General features: G+C 37.3%; 5 protein-coding genes across 5 annotated transcripts; 1 reads left to right on the top strand and 4 right to left on the bottom strand.

Moving 5' to 3' along the window:
• Positions 1-6,774: 6,774 nt before the first annotated feature.
• On the bottom strand, positions 6,775-7,624 carry FVEG_10631 (hypothetical protein; the record flags this gene model as incomplete). Its single annotated transcript, XM_018899795.1, has 4 exons — positions 6,775-6,782; positions 6,961-7,084; positions 7,211-7,306; positions 7,601-7,624. The coding sequence occupies 4 exons, from the start codon at positions 7,622-7,624 to the stop codon at positions 6,775-6,777; spliced, it is 252 nt and encodes an 83-aa protein (XP_018757931.1).
• A 123-nt stretch (positions 7,625-7,747) lies between these two features.
• On the bottom strand, positions 7,748-9,775 carry FVEG_10632 (hexokinase). The gene is made up of 5 exons (XM_018899796.1): positions 9,508-9,775; positions 9,433-9,458; positions 8,979-9,383; positions 8,479-8,930; positions 7,748-8,427 (listed from the first exon to the last, which is right to left on the bottom strand). The coding sequence occupies exons 1-5, from the start codon at positions 9,611-9,613 to the stop codon at positions 8,046-8,048; spliced, it is 1,371 nt and encodes a 456-aa protein (XP_018757932.1). The 5' UTR covers positions 9,614-9,775; the 3' UTR covers positions 7,748-8,045.
• A 368-nt stretch (positions 9,776-10,143) lies between these two features.
• FVEG_10633 (hypothetical protein) lies at positions 10,144-10,787 on the bottom strand (the record flags this gene model as incomplete). Its single annotated transcript, XM_018899797.1, has 2 exons — positions 10,144-10,619; positions 10,661-10,787. The coding sequence occupies 2 exons, from the start codon at positions 10,785-10,787 to the stop codon at positions 10,144-10,146; spliced, it is 603 nt and encodes a 200-aa protein (XP_018757933.1).
• Positions 10,165-12,497, top strand: FVEG_16846 (hypothetical protein). The gene has a single exon (XM_018906085.1). It carries the CDS (start codon positions 10,901-10,903, stop codon positions 11,417-11,419), a length of 519 nt encoding a protein of 172 aa, XP_018757934.1. The 5' UTR covers positions 10,165-10,900; the 3' UTR covers positions 11,420-12,497.
• Positions 11,666-14,039, bottom strand: FVEG_10634 (hypothetical protein; the record flags this gene model as incomplete). The annotated part of the gene is made up of 3 exons (XM_018899798.1): positions 11,666-12,416; positions 12,478-13,573; positions 13,628-14,039. 3 exons carry the CDS (start codon positions 14,037-14,039, stop codon positions 11,666-11,668), a joined length of 2,259 nt encoding a protein of 752 aa, XP_018757935.1.
• Positions 14,040-14,235: the final 196 nt, after the last annotated feature.

Raw genomic sequence — 14,235 nt, 5'->3', positions numbered from 1 at the left:
CACTACTAGTAGTAGCTATAGTTCTCTGTAAGGCTTCTATTATTGGAGCCTTTATTCTAGTATATATATTATATTACTTAACTACTTTTTTTACTATAGGTTATTTAACCTAATACCTATACTATAGAAGTCTTTTTAAGGTTTTAGTAATTCCTTAATATCTATATACTAGGTATCTATAGAATTCTTATATAAATTCTTTAGGGTCTCCTAGTATCTTCTTAGCAGTTATTACCTATATCTACCCTAGTATCTATACTTACTAGGTAAATTAATATTCTCCTTTCTTATTTATTTCTAATACTTATTCTTTCACTTTTATAGTGCTAATATTATAGTCTAGTCTTTAACTAATTATATCTACTCTTTTATTTTCTAATCCTTTTCTATAAATAATTATAAAATTAAATTTATATAGGTACTCTATATAATATAGCTATTATCTATTAAGTTTATATATTATTATAAAGTATAAAATATTTTAATAGTTAGTATAGACCTTAATTTAGTATTTACTTCCTATAAGGTAATATCTAAACTCTTTAAAATAGTTAATAATTACTAGGAATTCCTTATTATAGATTAGGTAATTGAGCTCTGCTTTATATAGCTTATATAAGTAGAAGGCGATAGGGTGCAGTTTCCTTATATTATCTTATTATCTAATCTATTTTCTTAAAGTAAAGTCTAATATATCTATCTCTAGTTTAATTTCTCTCTCTAGATTAAATATAGCTAAAACTGGTTTACTAATAATAGCCTTTTTAAGTTATATAAAGGCTCCTTAAGTCTTATTATTTTATTTAAATAATCTACTTTTTTTAGTAAGTTTTATTAGTAAGTTAGCGATCTTACTAAATCCTTAGATAAACTATTAGTAATAATTAGCTACTCCTAGGAAGGATTATATTTCCTTTATATTCTTAGGTTCTTTCTAGTCTATTATTACTATAATCTTCTTTAGTTCTATCCTAATTTCTCCTAGTATAATAATATATCTTAAGAAATCTACTTCTATAATATAGAAGTAACTCTTTTCTAGTTTAATTAATAGCTTAGTATTTTATAATATCTTTAAGACTTTATAGATATATTCTATATATTCTTCTTTATTATCTAAGAAGATTAGGATATTATTTAGGTAATATATTATAAAGATATTAAGGTATTATTAAAGTATACTATTAATTATCTACTAAAATATTACAGGTATATTAGTAAGACTAAAAGGTATTACTATATATTTAAATAGTCTAAATCAGGTCCTAAATGCCATTTTCTATTTATCTCCTTTCTTAATATAAATAAGGTTATATGCCCCTTTAAGGTCTAATGCTATAAAGATCTTTTTACCCTATAACTAATCTTTTAGTTCTATAATAAGTAAAAGTAGGATTTAGTCTTTAATAGTGTATATATTAACCTATCTATAGTTAATAACTAGTCTATCCTTTCTATTCTTTTTTAGTATAAAGAACATTACTAATACTACTAATAAGCTAGATTCCTTAATATAGCCCTTCTTTAGTATCTTATTAATATATTCTTTCTAAACTTATAGCTCTTTTTAATTAAGTAAGTAGAGTTTTTAAAAAGGTAAGTTATTATCTATAAGGTTAATTTTATAGCCCTATTTACTATATTTAAGGATCCCTATTTCTAGTTCTTCTTTAAACAGTTTATTATATATCTGGTATTATCTTAGGATATTTCTAAGTCTATCCTGGCTAGGTTCTGTATTTATTTTTTCTTTTTATAGGTCTTATTTCTATAGGATGCCTAGGATTTCTGTTTTATCTTTTATACCTTTCTTATACTTATATTATACTCTTTTTAAAGGTAATAGATATTCTGTTCTATACTTACCTATACTATCCTCTTTAGTTAGGGTTTAAGATCTCTTATTATTTATTATAATTATTTCTTTATTACTGTTAGTATTACTAGGAAACATAACCTGGCCTGTCTTCTAGTTAATAGATAGATTTTCTTATATAAGCTATAATATACCTAGAATTATATATATATCCTTTCTTAAAAGTATAATATTAAAATCTACTTATTAACTTTATCTTTTAATAAAGATCTTAAAGTAATTAGTCTTTTAATTAATAATACTATTATTATAGTTAAAAAGCTATCTTTTTATATTAACTAATAGGTAAGGTAATAATTTCTTTTTTTAAGGTAGTTATAGCTCTATAACTATTTTTAAGTTAATAAAGTTTCTTCTTACTTTATAGTTAATTTAAGCATTTAGCTATCTCTCCTTGATCTAAACTTATAGTACTAGGCTTTCTATTAAGTTTACTATATATAATACTCCTAGCATATTTATTATTAGTCTAAGTCATTTTTATCTATTATATATACTTATCTATAGCTTAGTTATAGATAGCATATTACTTTTCTTAAGGTATTCTTATATATCTTTTTATATTTACTATTATAATATCCTTTACTATTAGTATAATTATTAAAAAATTTATTATTAAATAATTATTATTAAAATCATTTTTCTAATTCCTTATATTATTCTGCTAGTATCTTAAGATAGTTCTTATATCTTTCTTTTTCTATTATTTACCTTTTATATACTGCCCCTATATCTGCTAGTTAGTCCTTATAGCACTATTCAGGGTCTATATATCCTTTAATATATTTATATTTACCGAGGTCTTCTTATTCTTATTTAAGTTCTAGACTGTATTATGTCTATTATTACTATCTCTTTTTCTAATCTTTTATAGGTTTTCCTTAGATAGTATATAGTTTCTTAAAAAATTCTATAATCTCTTTAAGTTTATAATATAGTAGTACTAGGTACTAGATAATTTCTTCTTCTTTATTTTTATATAGGCTTTAGTAATATTATCCTATATATCCCTTCTTATTTAAGTAGTAATAGTTCTCTTATTCTTTTTTATATATAATTTCTTTTACTACTTTCTTATAACTTATAAGGGTATTAATTACTTTCTATTCTTTTTAAATTTCCTTAACCCTCCTAAGGTTAGTATTATTTTCTAGATATAGTCTATCTACTTCCTATTATCCTTATAGTTCTTCTATATCTTCTAAACTGGTATTATTAACTAATAGTATCTTCTTTAGGTATATATACTTTCCTTAAGTTACTGCTTTAAATTCTTCTTCTGCCTTCTTAATTATATATTAAGATTATTTAATTCTATTAAGTAATTCCTTATTCTTATAGATTTGTTAGTAATAAGCTATACTAAACTAAAGTTCTAGTACTCTAAGGTTATTATACTATATAAAAGGTAGATACCTTTTAATTTCCTGCTTAAAATATAGTTTATTATTAAAGGTTCTAGGTATTATAACTAGAAAATAGTTATTATTAAGCTTCTCTTACTTATATATTTTATATTAATAGTTCTTATATAAGACCTATAAGATTTCTTAATATTATTTATAAGTAAGGAGTATTTATATATTATCTTTTATATTAAATAGTTCTTCCTTATATCCTGGGTTTATAGTATTATTAGTATAGTATACTTTTACTAGTATTATGTTTATTTTATTAGTATTTCTATACTCCCTGGCCCCTTATATATAGAAGTCTTTATGGTTTAGGTATATCCAGGTCCTGTTTTTATCATAAAGTAGTTTATACTTCTATTTCTATTTCTATTTGATTTCCTTATCTTTATAGCAGAGGTATTACGCTATTTATCTAGCTATACCTCCTCTATATCCTATACTTTACTTATTTTTATATTATTAAATATAAAGTCAGTCTCTAGCTTCTTATTCTATTCTCTATACTTCTTTTATAGTTTAAAGTGTAGTTCTTATTAGGATATTATTAATGGTTTATAGGGCTTCCTTTTATTTATCCTATTTAGGGAAAACTAGGCTCCCTTATTATATTATTCCTAATATCTGCGGTTTTCTAGACTCCTATTATTCTTAGAATTCCTTTAATTTTCTTTCCCTTTCCTAATTTCTTCTTTCTTATTATTTTTTATAAATATACTTCTATTTCTCTAGATCTTATATACTCTTATAGTAGCTCCTGCTTTATAATTCATTCTTATATCTTTTTTATTTTTCTTCTATAAGTACTTTATCTCTTTTATATCCTAGTATATAGGTATCTGGTTTAAGCTATATAATTAAAGGATCTTTATTATAGTATTAGTTATACCTACTTTATATTATACCTAACGTTTAAGTTCTTTATACTATCTACGGTTCCTATTATTATATTAACCTTAAGGCCTGCCTACCTTGGTTTAGGTTTCTTAGTTTTCTTAGTTCTAGGCATTATTATACTATATACCCTATCTAGTTACAGTTATAGCATTTACATTTAGATATATCTTATAGCTTATTTTAACTATTACTAGGTTATATAGCTCCTAGGGATATAAGTCTTAAGTATATTCTATATAAGGTATTGTTATAGTAATTGCCTTATTATTATCCTTAGCTTTAAGAGTTACCCTAGTTATTATATTACTAGTTAAGGTAATATAGGTTAAAATTATTTACTTTCCCTATCTTAGCTACTCTCTCTTTCCTATATTTATACTGTCTTTTATTAATCTTGATTACTATAGCGATATACTCTATAATACTATCTAGTTAGTCTGCCTTATATAATTTATATTTAACTTCTTCTTTTAACCCTTTATAATAGACTTCTATAAGGGCTTTATTATCTTATAAAGTTTTAGATATAAGTTATTAGAACTTAATAGAGTATATAGTATATAAATAGGTCTACTTAAGTACTATAATTTCAGTAGTTACTTATTATTCCTTATTAACTACTCTAAAGTTATCCTTAAGTATACTTTTAAAGTTATCCTAATTAATAAAGATATTTTAAGTTTCTTAGTTCTATATATTCTCTTAGTTTTTTAAAAAGTCTTTAAGAATAGGTTTAAACTAGTCCTTAGCACTTCCTTAAATTAGTAGTATAATAAAAAGTACCTTTTTAGTAGTAGTATCTAGCTTAGTTAGGAATATATAGAAGTATCCTTTTATTTAAGTTAAGAATAAGATTATATCTATAGCTTATCCCTTAAATAGTTCCAGTTTAGGTAGTTTAAGGGCCTCCCTAATATCTCTTTCTCCCTGCAGGTTTATATTATTATTAACTGCTAGATACGCCTCTTAACTATTAACACGGTTCTGCAGGTTACGGATAGTGTTGCGTAGCTAATTGTTAAGACCTGACTTTATATAAAGGTCTTATTATATAACTAAGGAATATATTATGATCCCGATGACTAATCAGGGCATATTATATACCAGAATAATGAGAAAATTCAGGGCTTTCGATTGGTGTGCTTACCTAAGCAAAATGTGGAGAATTGAGCAAGTTCCACATATTAAAGTTTTTCTATAAACTTTAATAATTTCTTACTAAGGAAATATCAGTAAGAAAGTCACGTGACTTAGGTCACGTGATGATTATATAATGAGGATTACGTATATCAGATTTTTACCCCTCAGTTGGATGATTCATGACACACCACGAGAAACCTTACTTTCCCATTTAAGCTTTATAAGCCTACTAAAGCCTAGCGCCTTCCAAATTGGGAAAAAAGTATATCTTATTTTTCTCTGAATTTTGGCGGTTTTTGTGATAGTCTTTTCATCATCATTGAAGCTACCCCGCTTTGGGAATCACAATGCCCGCTTTTTAGAGGTCTATATAAGACCCAGGATTTCCCACATAGGGAACTCCTTCTTTCTTAGTGACTTATCAACTTTTCTATTACATAATATATATCATTAAATTCGGAAAAATTCGCTCTATTTAACAGACCCACTTTTATCTTATAAATCCTACCCTATGCCTTATTATTCAGCAGTTACAACCTTTTATCCACTTAATTCCTCCTCTTCTACCTTATCAGTCACTATAGTACATCCTACTACTTATAGTGAATTTATAGGCTATTTTATTCAAGCCTTAACACTAATAGATTTCAGCCATCATTTCTACTATACTAGGTAGTTCTCTAGTATAAGGGGGTGCTAGGCTAGTATTATTAGATATCTTAATAGTATAATATTACTTAGTGTAAATGCAGTATAGTCTAAATAAGAGCTATTAATATATAATAGTTAGGTTTTTAAATAGGTAAACTAGTCTATACTAGGTTTATATTTATAGAATATATAAGGCATTATATTAAGTATATTAGGATATTATATCTCTTAATAGTTAATAGTATAGATTAAGCTTATTAAAGTAAAGAAGTATTATTAATAGCTAGTAAGCTAAGTTCTATCTACTGCTAAGTAAATGTATATATATATACTATAGTAGCTTATAGTATAGTAAGTTAGGCTTATAGCGAGTTATAAGTTAAGTTATAAGTCTGATATATAGCTTATAATAGTTATCCCTGGAATGTTATGAGTTATGTGCGGATTAGTTAAAAATGGTAGGGGAGGGGGGGCCACGTGACGTAAGCGCTTTTCCTGAGTTAGGTTATAACATTTCTATAGCTTGAATAATAAGAGCCCTGGCTACCTTATTAAAATCCTGGCCTCTTTAGCGCCTGGTGTATATAATAGACAAAATCCTATTCTTTTGCGACATGTTTTATCGAAGTTATAGATAATTAAAGAAAATAGATGAGTTTACTTTTATAGTGGTGGATTACACGTTGGCGGGGCAGCGTTCAGATACTTTTGGACCATAATTTTACTACAACCTCCCTTACTTGCACTCATAGATGCCCTGGACGTTCCAATCCTCAACCCTGTACAAGGTGGGAACAACTACAGCCCTGTCATGCGACTTGTAGCAGTTAAAGCTTCTCCACTGGTTCCATCCAAATCCAACGTGGTCGCCTGCAGCCTTGTCGTATCCAAGGTGATCGATGTTGACCTTGAACCACGAACCATCCTTAAAATAGGCTTCTAAATATTATCTTTTACTCCAAATCTTCAAAGCTTAAACAATACCTTCGGTTTGCTGTCCCTCCCATTTACGAACAACTCCATGCTCGACATCAACGTAGTTCTCAGGCTGTCGACCCCATGCGTTGTTGCGGTTCGAGTATGGGGCCCACTCTCTTAATATCTCTCTCTATATTTTAGGCGTTGGTAATTAATAAACTGGCCAAGGCATCTGCTGATGTGGCATTTAGCAGCTATGGTCATTCTCAGCCCTTTTCATTAGAATATCAAGAGCCGTGATCTATTGAAAGCACACCTGGTAAACAGGCGTTAGATTTGCAGCGTTTATGTAGCCAAGAAACCGCGATGAATTTCTCGATACCGACAAGGCGGTTTGATTGCCAGACTGGCCCTAGCTTGGCACGAGTGATGCAAAGGTGTTGTGATAGCTGCTCTTCCATGCCTGGCCGATGAATTGTTCCCTACAAGAGCTGAAGACGGTGAGAAGGGATGCTCAGGTACCGGGACAGTAGCACCGTCACGATAGAGCAGAGACGTGCTGTCGACTGCGGTGGAAAGAAAGCTGTCTGTGGGTTCCTCGTTGGTAACAAATGTGCAATGAGATATATTCGGTCGCTTCCGGGCCAGCCTCTGGAACGATGTACTAGTGGTACGTATCAGAAACTGCTGACATTCTTCCTCTCACCAATTCGGACGGAGGAATAGCCATTGTGGTTTCAGCTCGTCACGTTTTACCCGTCTCTGACGACATAAGGCACAGCCCGTCCGGACTTTTCTATGCGTCCTCTTCATTATGGCGATGAGATGCTGCAGGTCGTTGGCTTTTGTGATGGGTTGGAAATGCAGTGAATGCAAGGTAGTGTTGGTGCAGGGAGTAAAGCTCAGTATGATAGGGACTGTTGGAGCGCATCAACATACCCTCGCCCTTGCCCCACACCCAAGCTAGCTCAATTATTGCCACCAGCTAGCTGTATCTGTCCTTCCAGTAGGCGAGTGGTTTTCTTTACTGCCATTCACACTATTAGTACCCTAGACAAGAGCTCAACCTGTGCATCTTTGCAATTTCTCTCATCTCTATCAATGCAGATTATAGACTCATTCCTACATTAATCTCCAGCTTGCAATGCATTTTAAATTTCATGCTTGCTTCTAGTAAGGGTTGACGCAATGACAGCTGCACCAACACCACTTCCAGGCGAAAGCAAAAACTCCACATCATCCTTGCCACTGGGCGACGAGTTCTCCCAGCCGAGAATCTCACCTAACGCTTTGGATAGCTCCCGTTTGAAATGAGGATGTTTCTCAAACAAGGATCCCTCAACGCCAACATGACATGTCTTTAGGTTCCTCTTCAAGCATATCGCTGCTACGCCTGTTGATGAAAGACGCGCCGCGCGGGTTGTTATCAGCGTCGCGACGCTCCTCATGAACTCGAGCTCTTGAAGATTTGGAGATACTCCGAGCTTCGATACAGAGAGGTCATGTGATACCTTGAAATCCTCCGACGCATCCCTAGGGCCAACATTAGTGAGAAATGTCATATGTGAAGGATGGTGGACATACTCTTCAATCGTCGACAAAAACGATGAATCCATAAAATAAGGCTCCTGCATCTTCTCCAGACTCTGTCCCTCCCAAAACGTATCATCCCTCTTCTTAACATCAAGCATAATCAACCGAAACAACTCCCCAAGATACAACCCCGCCACCATCTTCTCAAACGCCTGCTGCCCCTTCCTCGGCGATGCATCATCAATAGCGATATCAAATGACGTCAGAGGCAAGACAACATGCTCGTTGTCAAAAGCGCCCCATTCGCAATTAATCGCCATGAGAGCTTCAGCGGGAAGTCCTTCCATGTCGAGCTTGGGAATGGATTGGCATCGTTCGAAGTAGGCGCCGTTGCAGCCCGTGCCGAAAACGCAGCCAATTGCGGTCTCGGGGTTGATGTATGCTGAGGCTATCATCGTGGCGGTTGTGTCGTTCGTTACGACTCGGACCTTGAGAGGGAGTTTCTGTTTTGTATTAGTCTCGTAGTCATATCATGGATGCGTGATACATGCCCTTTTCGCGATAGCATGTCTCAAGGACGCCGCCACATCGCGACCTTCACAGTCAGCAACATCAAAGCCCTTTGTCCACCTCTGAAGAATACCCTCGTCAATAGTTCGCTGCGTTGTAGGGAAAGAGAAAATAAAGCTCAAGTCGGTGTTTGTTCCAGATTCAAAATCAGCTGTTTTGAGGAATTCCTCGAGATGTCCAGCGACAAAATCCCAAAGCCTTTCAGCAGGTCCTGTCCTCAGTTCTTTGGGGAGTCTGTGCGTGACCTGGTTGACTTTGAAGCCAGACTTTTCTTCCGTCAGTTCGACGGAGAATACTCTGAGGTTTGTGCCGCCTAGATCTAGGACGAGATATTTTCCTGTTTCGTTACCGGTTGGTTGTTGCATTACCCATGTTGGGTTCATAGGCTGTTAACGATTAGTTAACGCGTCACAATGGCGTAGATCTGATACTTACGATGCTGCCGCCCTTGACACTCAATCCTACAACAATCTTAGCTTTCATTCGTCATGTGACTAACTCGGGCTGTACCTTTATCCAACTCATCGATAAAGTGGTTAGTGATATGCTTGAGCTTAGCGGTATCAACCGTAAAGTCCCTCTCAAGCTCCTGTAGATATGTCTGAAGGTTCGCCATTATTACGTCACTGAGAATCTAGATAGAAACACCATCGGGAAGACCAAACACCAGCACAAGGTCCTCCATTAGCTTATATATAAATATCTACGCCCGCTAATCCATCAATTGATCGAAACGCTGTTGTCGGGCCGGAGCAACTACAGCTGTCAATTCACATCCAACAGTGATCTCGTGATGACGCTAGATCCACTTTAGGATTCATGAACGTTCTGCAACTTGCTTTATCTTTCTCTAGTCGCTTCGTTGTGGTTCCAAAGGCCCGGTCCGATGGCTCCGGTGCAAAAGCTCCGGTTATCTTGATACCCTTAGCTCATGATCTCATCACAAGCAAAACTGGCACCGAGACATCCTTGCTAGTGAACTCGCTTCGGCATAATCGTGATTGGTTCATCTTGCGAGACTTTAATAAAGACAAAAAACTACGTATTGTTGATATGGTAATGACTGTGTTTTGCCTCTTTCTGATCGCATCTTTATGTTTCAACATTCTGACCAAGTCACACCCAAATTGAACATAAATAACACACTTAACTAACTGTCATCAGTGGGGCCTCGACATACAAATCACCGAACCTCTCCCCCAGAAGTTTAGGCAGCTTGCCCAAACCTGACAATGCCTTTCTCCACTTGAGAGCCTCAAACCAAGTGTCGACAAAAGTCTGCTGGACGTCGCTTCCTCCATCACCGTCCTCGTTCCACTCTGATGTAGACCACTTGTTATGAACATCATCCCACTGTTCCTTACCACCCTTGGGCTTGCTGGGGTTCCAATCATCTTCGGGGGACTCCGTTTCGGGAAACGGCTTCTCCGCTTGAAGGACTCTCTCACCTTGAGCAAGGATATTGAAGGCTTTGAGGGTATCCTCAGACATCTTTGCTGGTGGGCCTTGCATGAGGACACCCATTATATGCTTCAAGCTACCAGAGTTATTGTCGAGCAAATCGTCGATATTGTTACCTTGACTGCTCTTCGTAGGATCCCGACTCTCATCGTCGGTTCCATCTCATTAGCGAATTGTCGATGACTACTGCAGTTGGATTTACATTTGGCCCAGGGACAAGTTGGGACTTGCTTATACTCCTGTGTCATGCCCCATTTCGCACGGGCTTTGCCATCTTGAGCGATCTCAATCTTCATCTCAGACTTGGTCATAGCCTCCTTGAGATGCATTGGCCGAGCGTAGATAGGAGGACCCTTCGACGAGACCGAGTTGACTAAGTTTTCGTCCTCATCGATTTGCTTGGCATCTTGGACAGCCTGAAGAAGATTGGCAAAAGATCACCATGCTTCCGAGCTCAGGTGATAATTGGTTCATATGGAGTACTGTCCCAAAACCACTCGTCGATGAGAAGGATGAAGGTGATCCAGATGCTGATCTTCGTATCCTTCGCCTTCCTTCCTTTGTTCAGAAACAAATGGACTTACTCAACGCGAACATGAGATCCTTCACTGATGAGGATGGGAACAAGCAGGATTCCTTCAGTGACACTGTTACAAACTCTGCACTGCTCGCCATGCAGCTGAATGATCCTTACTATCAGCTAGTCATAGCCTTAGACAAAGAAGAGGCATCGGGAGATCAAGCAGCTCCAGCTCCGCTGTCCACTTTAAGGAGTGCAGCCACCAGGCCTGTCCAAGAACTCTGCAGCCTGCAGTTCATGACACCTACCACTGTCCCTAGAGTTCCACAGCTTGAGGATGATGATCTTGATACACCAGAGACAGACACCATTGTTCCCTTCAAGGGGCGTATTTGGACACCGTTGCCGAGACATGGGGACGCGATGAGAGCTTTGTGGTGAGGTCTCGTACTCTGGGACAGCATCTCCCCCCTCGCCATCGTGCACCGATCACAGAGCATCTCCATGGTGCTTTGAGATCACAGATCCCTCATGGTGTCCCAGTGCAGCGGGTCGTCAGTACAAGAAGTCTAGGGGTCCCTCAAGTGAGCATGCTCATGAGAACAGCGAGTGCCAGCTCCCAGGCTTCTAACCTAGCTGGTCCGCCTATCTATAAGTGCAACGCATATTCTCTCTGGCAAGACGTCATCATCCAAGATAAAGACTGCCTACCCCAAGACATCGTCTTCTCGCACTCTCTATGGTAATAGAGTAGAAGGCAAAGCAATGCATCTTCGCAAATGGACTCAAGTCCTCGAAGTCTTTGTTCTGGTCTTCTGGGGCTAGATACTTCCAGGCTTTGTCCCGCATATTTTTTGCCTGCATCTCAGGACTTGGCCGTTGGGGAATGGACTCGTGGCCATCTGGTAGCTCGAAACGGTTGCGGTGTCTGAGAAACCAAGCAAAGTAGCGTCCAGTACCGCCCTTGGGCAACTCCTCGAATTTCTCAACTATCCTTTTCACGAGATATTCATTGTCACCTGAGTCCGACTTCCACTGGTGAAGTTCTTCACGTGTGATAGGAAAATGGTGGTAACGAAGAAGTCCCGCGAAAAGTCCCGCTAGATGAGATTCTTCATACGAACTTTGGCATCGGTCGAACCAGTAGTCTTGCCTTACCTGGGAGTCTGTAGGAATTATATCCTCACGGACGTCCTGATAAAGGTAGTCAGCCGAGGTGACTTGCCGCATGTTGCATTTGAGGAGGTGTGACAATGGCATTCTCCGCTCACAGCGTTTGTTGCAGAACCGACCTTGTCGACAGTAAGAGCATCGTCGAGTGGTTTTGTCGAAGCAAGTAGTACATGATGATATAGCACTTTCTGCGGGCGTCATATCATATACTTCAACTATTGAGGTCTCCTCGTCTTGAAGAGAATTCGGCAGGCTGGAGAAATTCCTTTTTAGTATACAGCACGGGAATACTGAGTAGTCTAGGACCAGCGTATCAAATAACTAACCTGTTATGGCTCGACGTTCCATGAAAAGCTTCTGCTCGTTGGCGATAGAGATGCTCCGATATGGCGTGACTTTGCTGATGTCCTTCTTGACTTGTCTCAAACACTGACATCAAACTGCCGCCGATTGTCGATTCTTTGACCTCTGGCTTTCTATGATGCGTTACTATTGAGCTGCCTAATAGCTCCTTTCGCATCCACGATGTAACCTCTCTCGCAGCTGCGTACAGTGCCTGCTGTCCGTCCTTCCCCAGGCTATCCCCAGGAGGAAGAGTCCAGCTGTGGTTATATAACTTGCCATGGCTCCCACGCGTTTTCAACTCTGGGAAGCATTGCAGGAATTTGGAACACTGTAGACAGATATATCTGCTACAGCCAATATAGTCGAACCTTTTCCCATTGGCAATTTCATCAGGGTGGCTGAGCGTAAAAGCTACGAGCTGGACTTCGGCGTGTATTTCCCACGTCGGCGATTTGAGTCTAGAAAAGTCGGTGATTACTTTGTTCTTCGTCCATTTGATCTTTGAACTCGACGGCTGCATCAGCTTCTCCACTGCTGTATTGCTCAGTTGAATGTTGAGTGCGTGAAATGTTCTGGCAAGGTTCCATTCTTGGCCAGATGGTTTCTTTCGAATCTTTGGTTTAACCACGGGAATAAGTGACAGGTCGTCAAAGCCGGATATTTGCCGCGCAGCTGCAACTAGTACATGGAGTGACGTCTGGAGACGGCCTAGGAAGCCAATTTCCTGGCGTAGCCTTTCACCTTGTCGACCGAGAGCCTGGAACTTCTCGGCTGGAAAAGTCCGGTAGACAGCATGGCTCACCGTCACAAGACTGTTGTGTCGTTCCAAATTCGAGTCACTATCACCAAAGAGTAACTGGGCCAGTACCTTCAAGCAACCCTCGAAGCCTAGCATAATTCCATCTATATCTGCAAGGGCACCATCACCAATTGACTTTGAACCAGGGAGCTGCGGAAGAAGGTCCTTCAAGCCTTTCATGATTTGACGCAAATCGACGATGGTGGCCTGCAGCCTTGAGGACTGGTGACGAAGTAACATATTCCAGAGTGCATCCATGTGCTTCTCGGTCTCATTATCTGACAAGCCAAGTTAGCGGTAGAAGAATAACACAGTATCTATCCAGTTCTCACCTGGAGCAACAGAAATAGTCTTAAGAGAGGTACACAAGGTGTCCAAGAACTTAGACAATGTATCCCCTTCAAGGAGTCCCGAGTTCATCGCTACAAAGACCTTGATCTTATCAGGCCAATAGAACATATAGCTAGCAGCAACATGGCGTCCTCCTTTCATAGAAGAAACTGTCTCGGACAACCTATCTAGGAAGTTGCGACGCAATTGGTCAGTATCAAAGTTGCCAAGTGGAGCATTGTTCAAAGAGTTGCCGTCGTTACTGCATTCGTCTGGGGATATGTCTTCTTCAAGCTCTTGATATGAGACTTTTCCTTGGAATTGGCGGCCAGTGCGGAGGAAGAGCAGCTTGGCATATGCGTGTAGTTCTTTTAATGTAGACTCGACCGAAATTCGTTCTGTATCAGTGTCCATATTTAGTATAAAGAAGAAATGAGATTATCTATATACTTGTAGATATGATACAGGCACTCTATCTTATGAGGGATTCTCTCGTTGGGCTAGTTGGGCATCAATTACCATGCATGCTCTGGGGGAGCCAACCAATAGCATGAAAGTGCATGGTGTCAAACGCCTGATATCGAGCCAGCCCAATAGACGCGAAGGGCCA

The sequence above is a fragment of the Fusarium verticillioides genome, chromosome 11 (genome assembly GCF_000149555.1).
Source record: "Fusarium verticillioides 7600 chromosome 11, whole genome shotgun sequence".
Classification (NCBI taxonomy): domain Eukaryota; kingdom Fungi; phylum Ascomycota; class Sordariomycetes; order Hypocreales; family Nectriaceae; genus Fusarium; species Fusarium verticillioides.
The sequence above is the reverse complement of the archived record's forward strand: the minus strand, read 5'-3'. Positions and strand labels throughout refer to the sequence as shown.

Coding starts and splice junctions, on each gene's coding strand:
- FVEG_10632 (XM_018899796.1), bottom strand. CDS start 9,613: ATGGCGAACCTTCAGACATATCTACAGGAGCTTGAGAGGGACTTTACG. Junction 9,459..9,507: donor TATCGATGAGTTGGATAAAG/GTACAGCCCGAG, acceptor AGATTGTTGTAG/GATTGAGTGTCAAGGGCGGC. Junction 8,428..8,478: donor TTTTTGTCGACGATTGAAGA/GTATGTCCACCA, acceptor TGTTGGCCCTAG/GGATGCGTCGGAGGATTTCA.
- FVEG_16846 (XM_018906085.1), top strand. CDS start 10,901: ATGCTTCCGAGCTCAGGTGATAATTGGTTCATATGGAGTACTGTCCCA.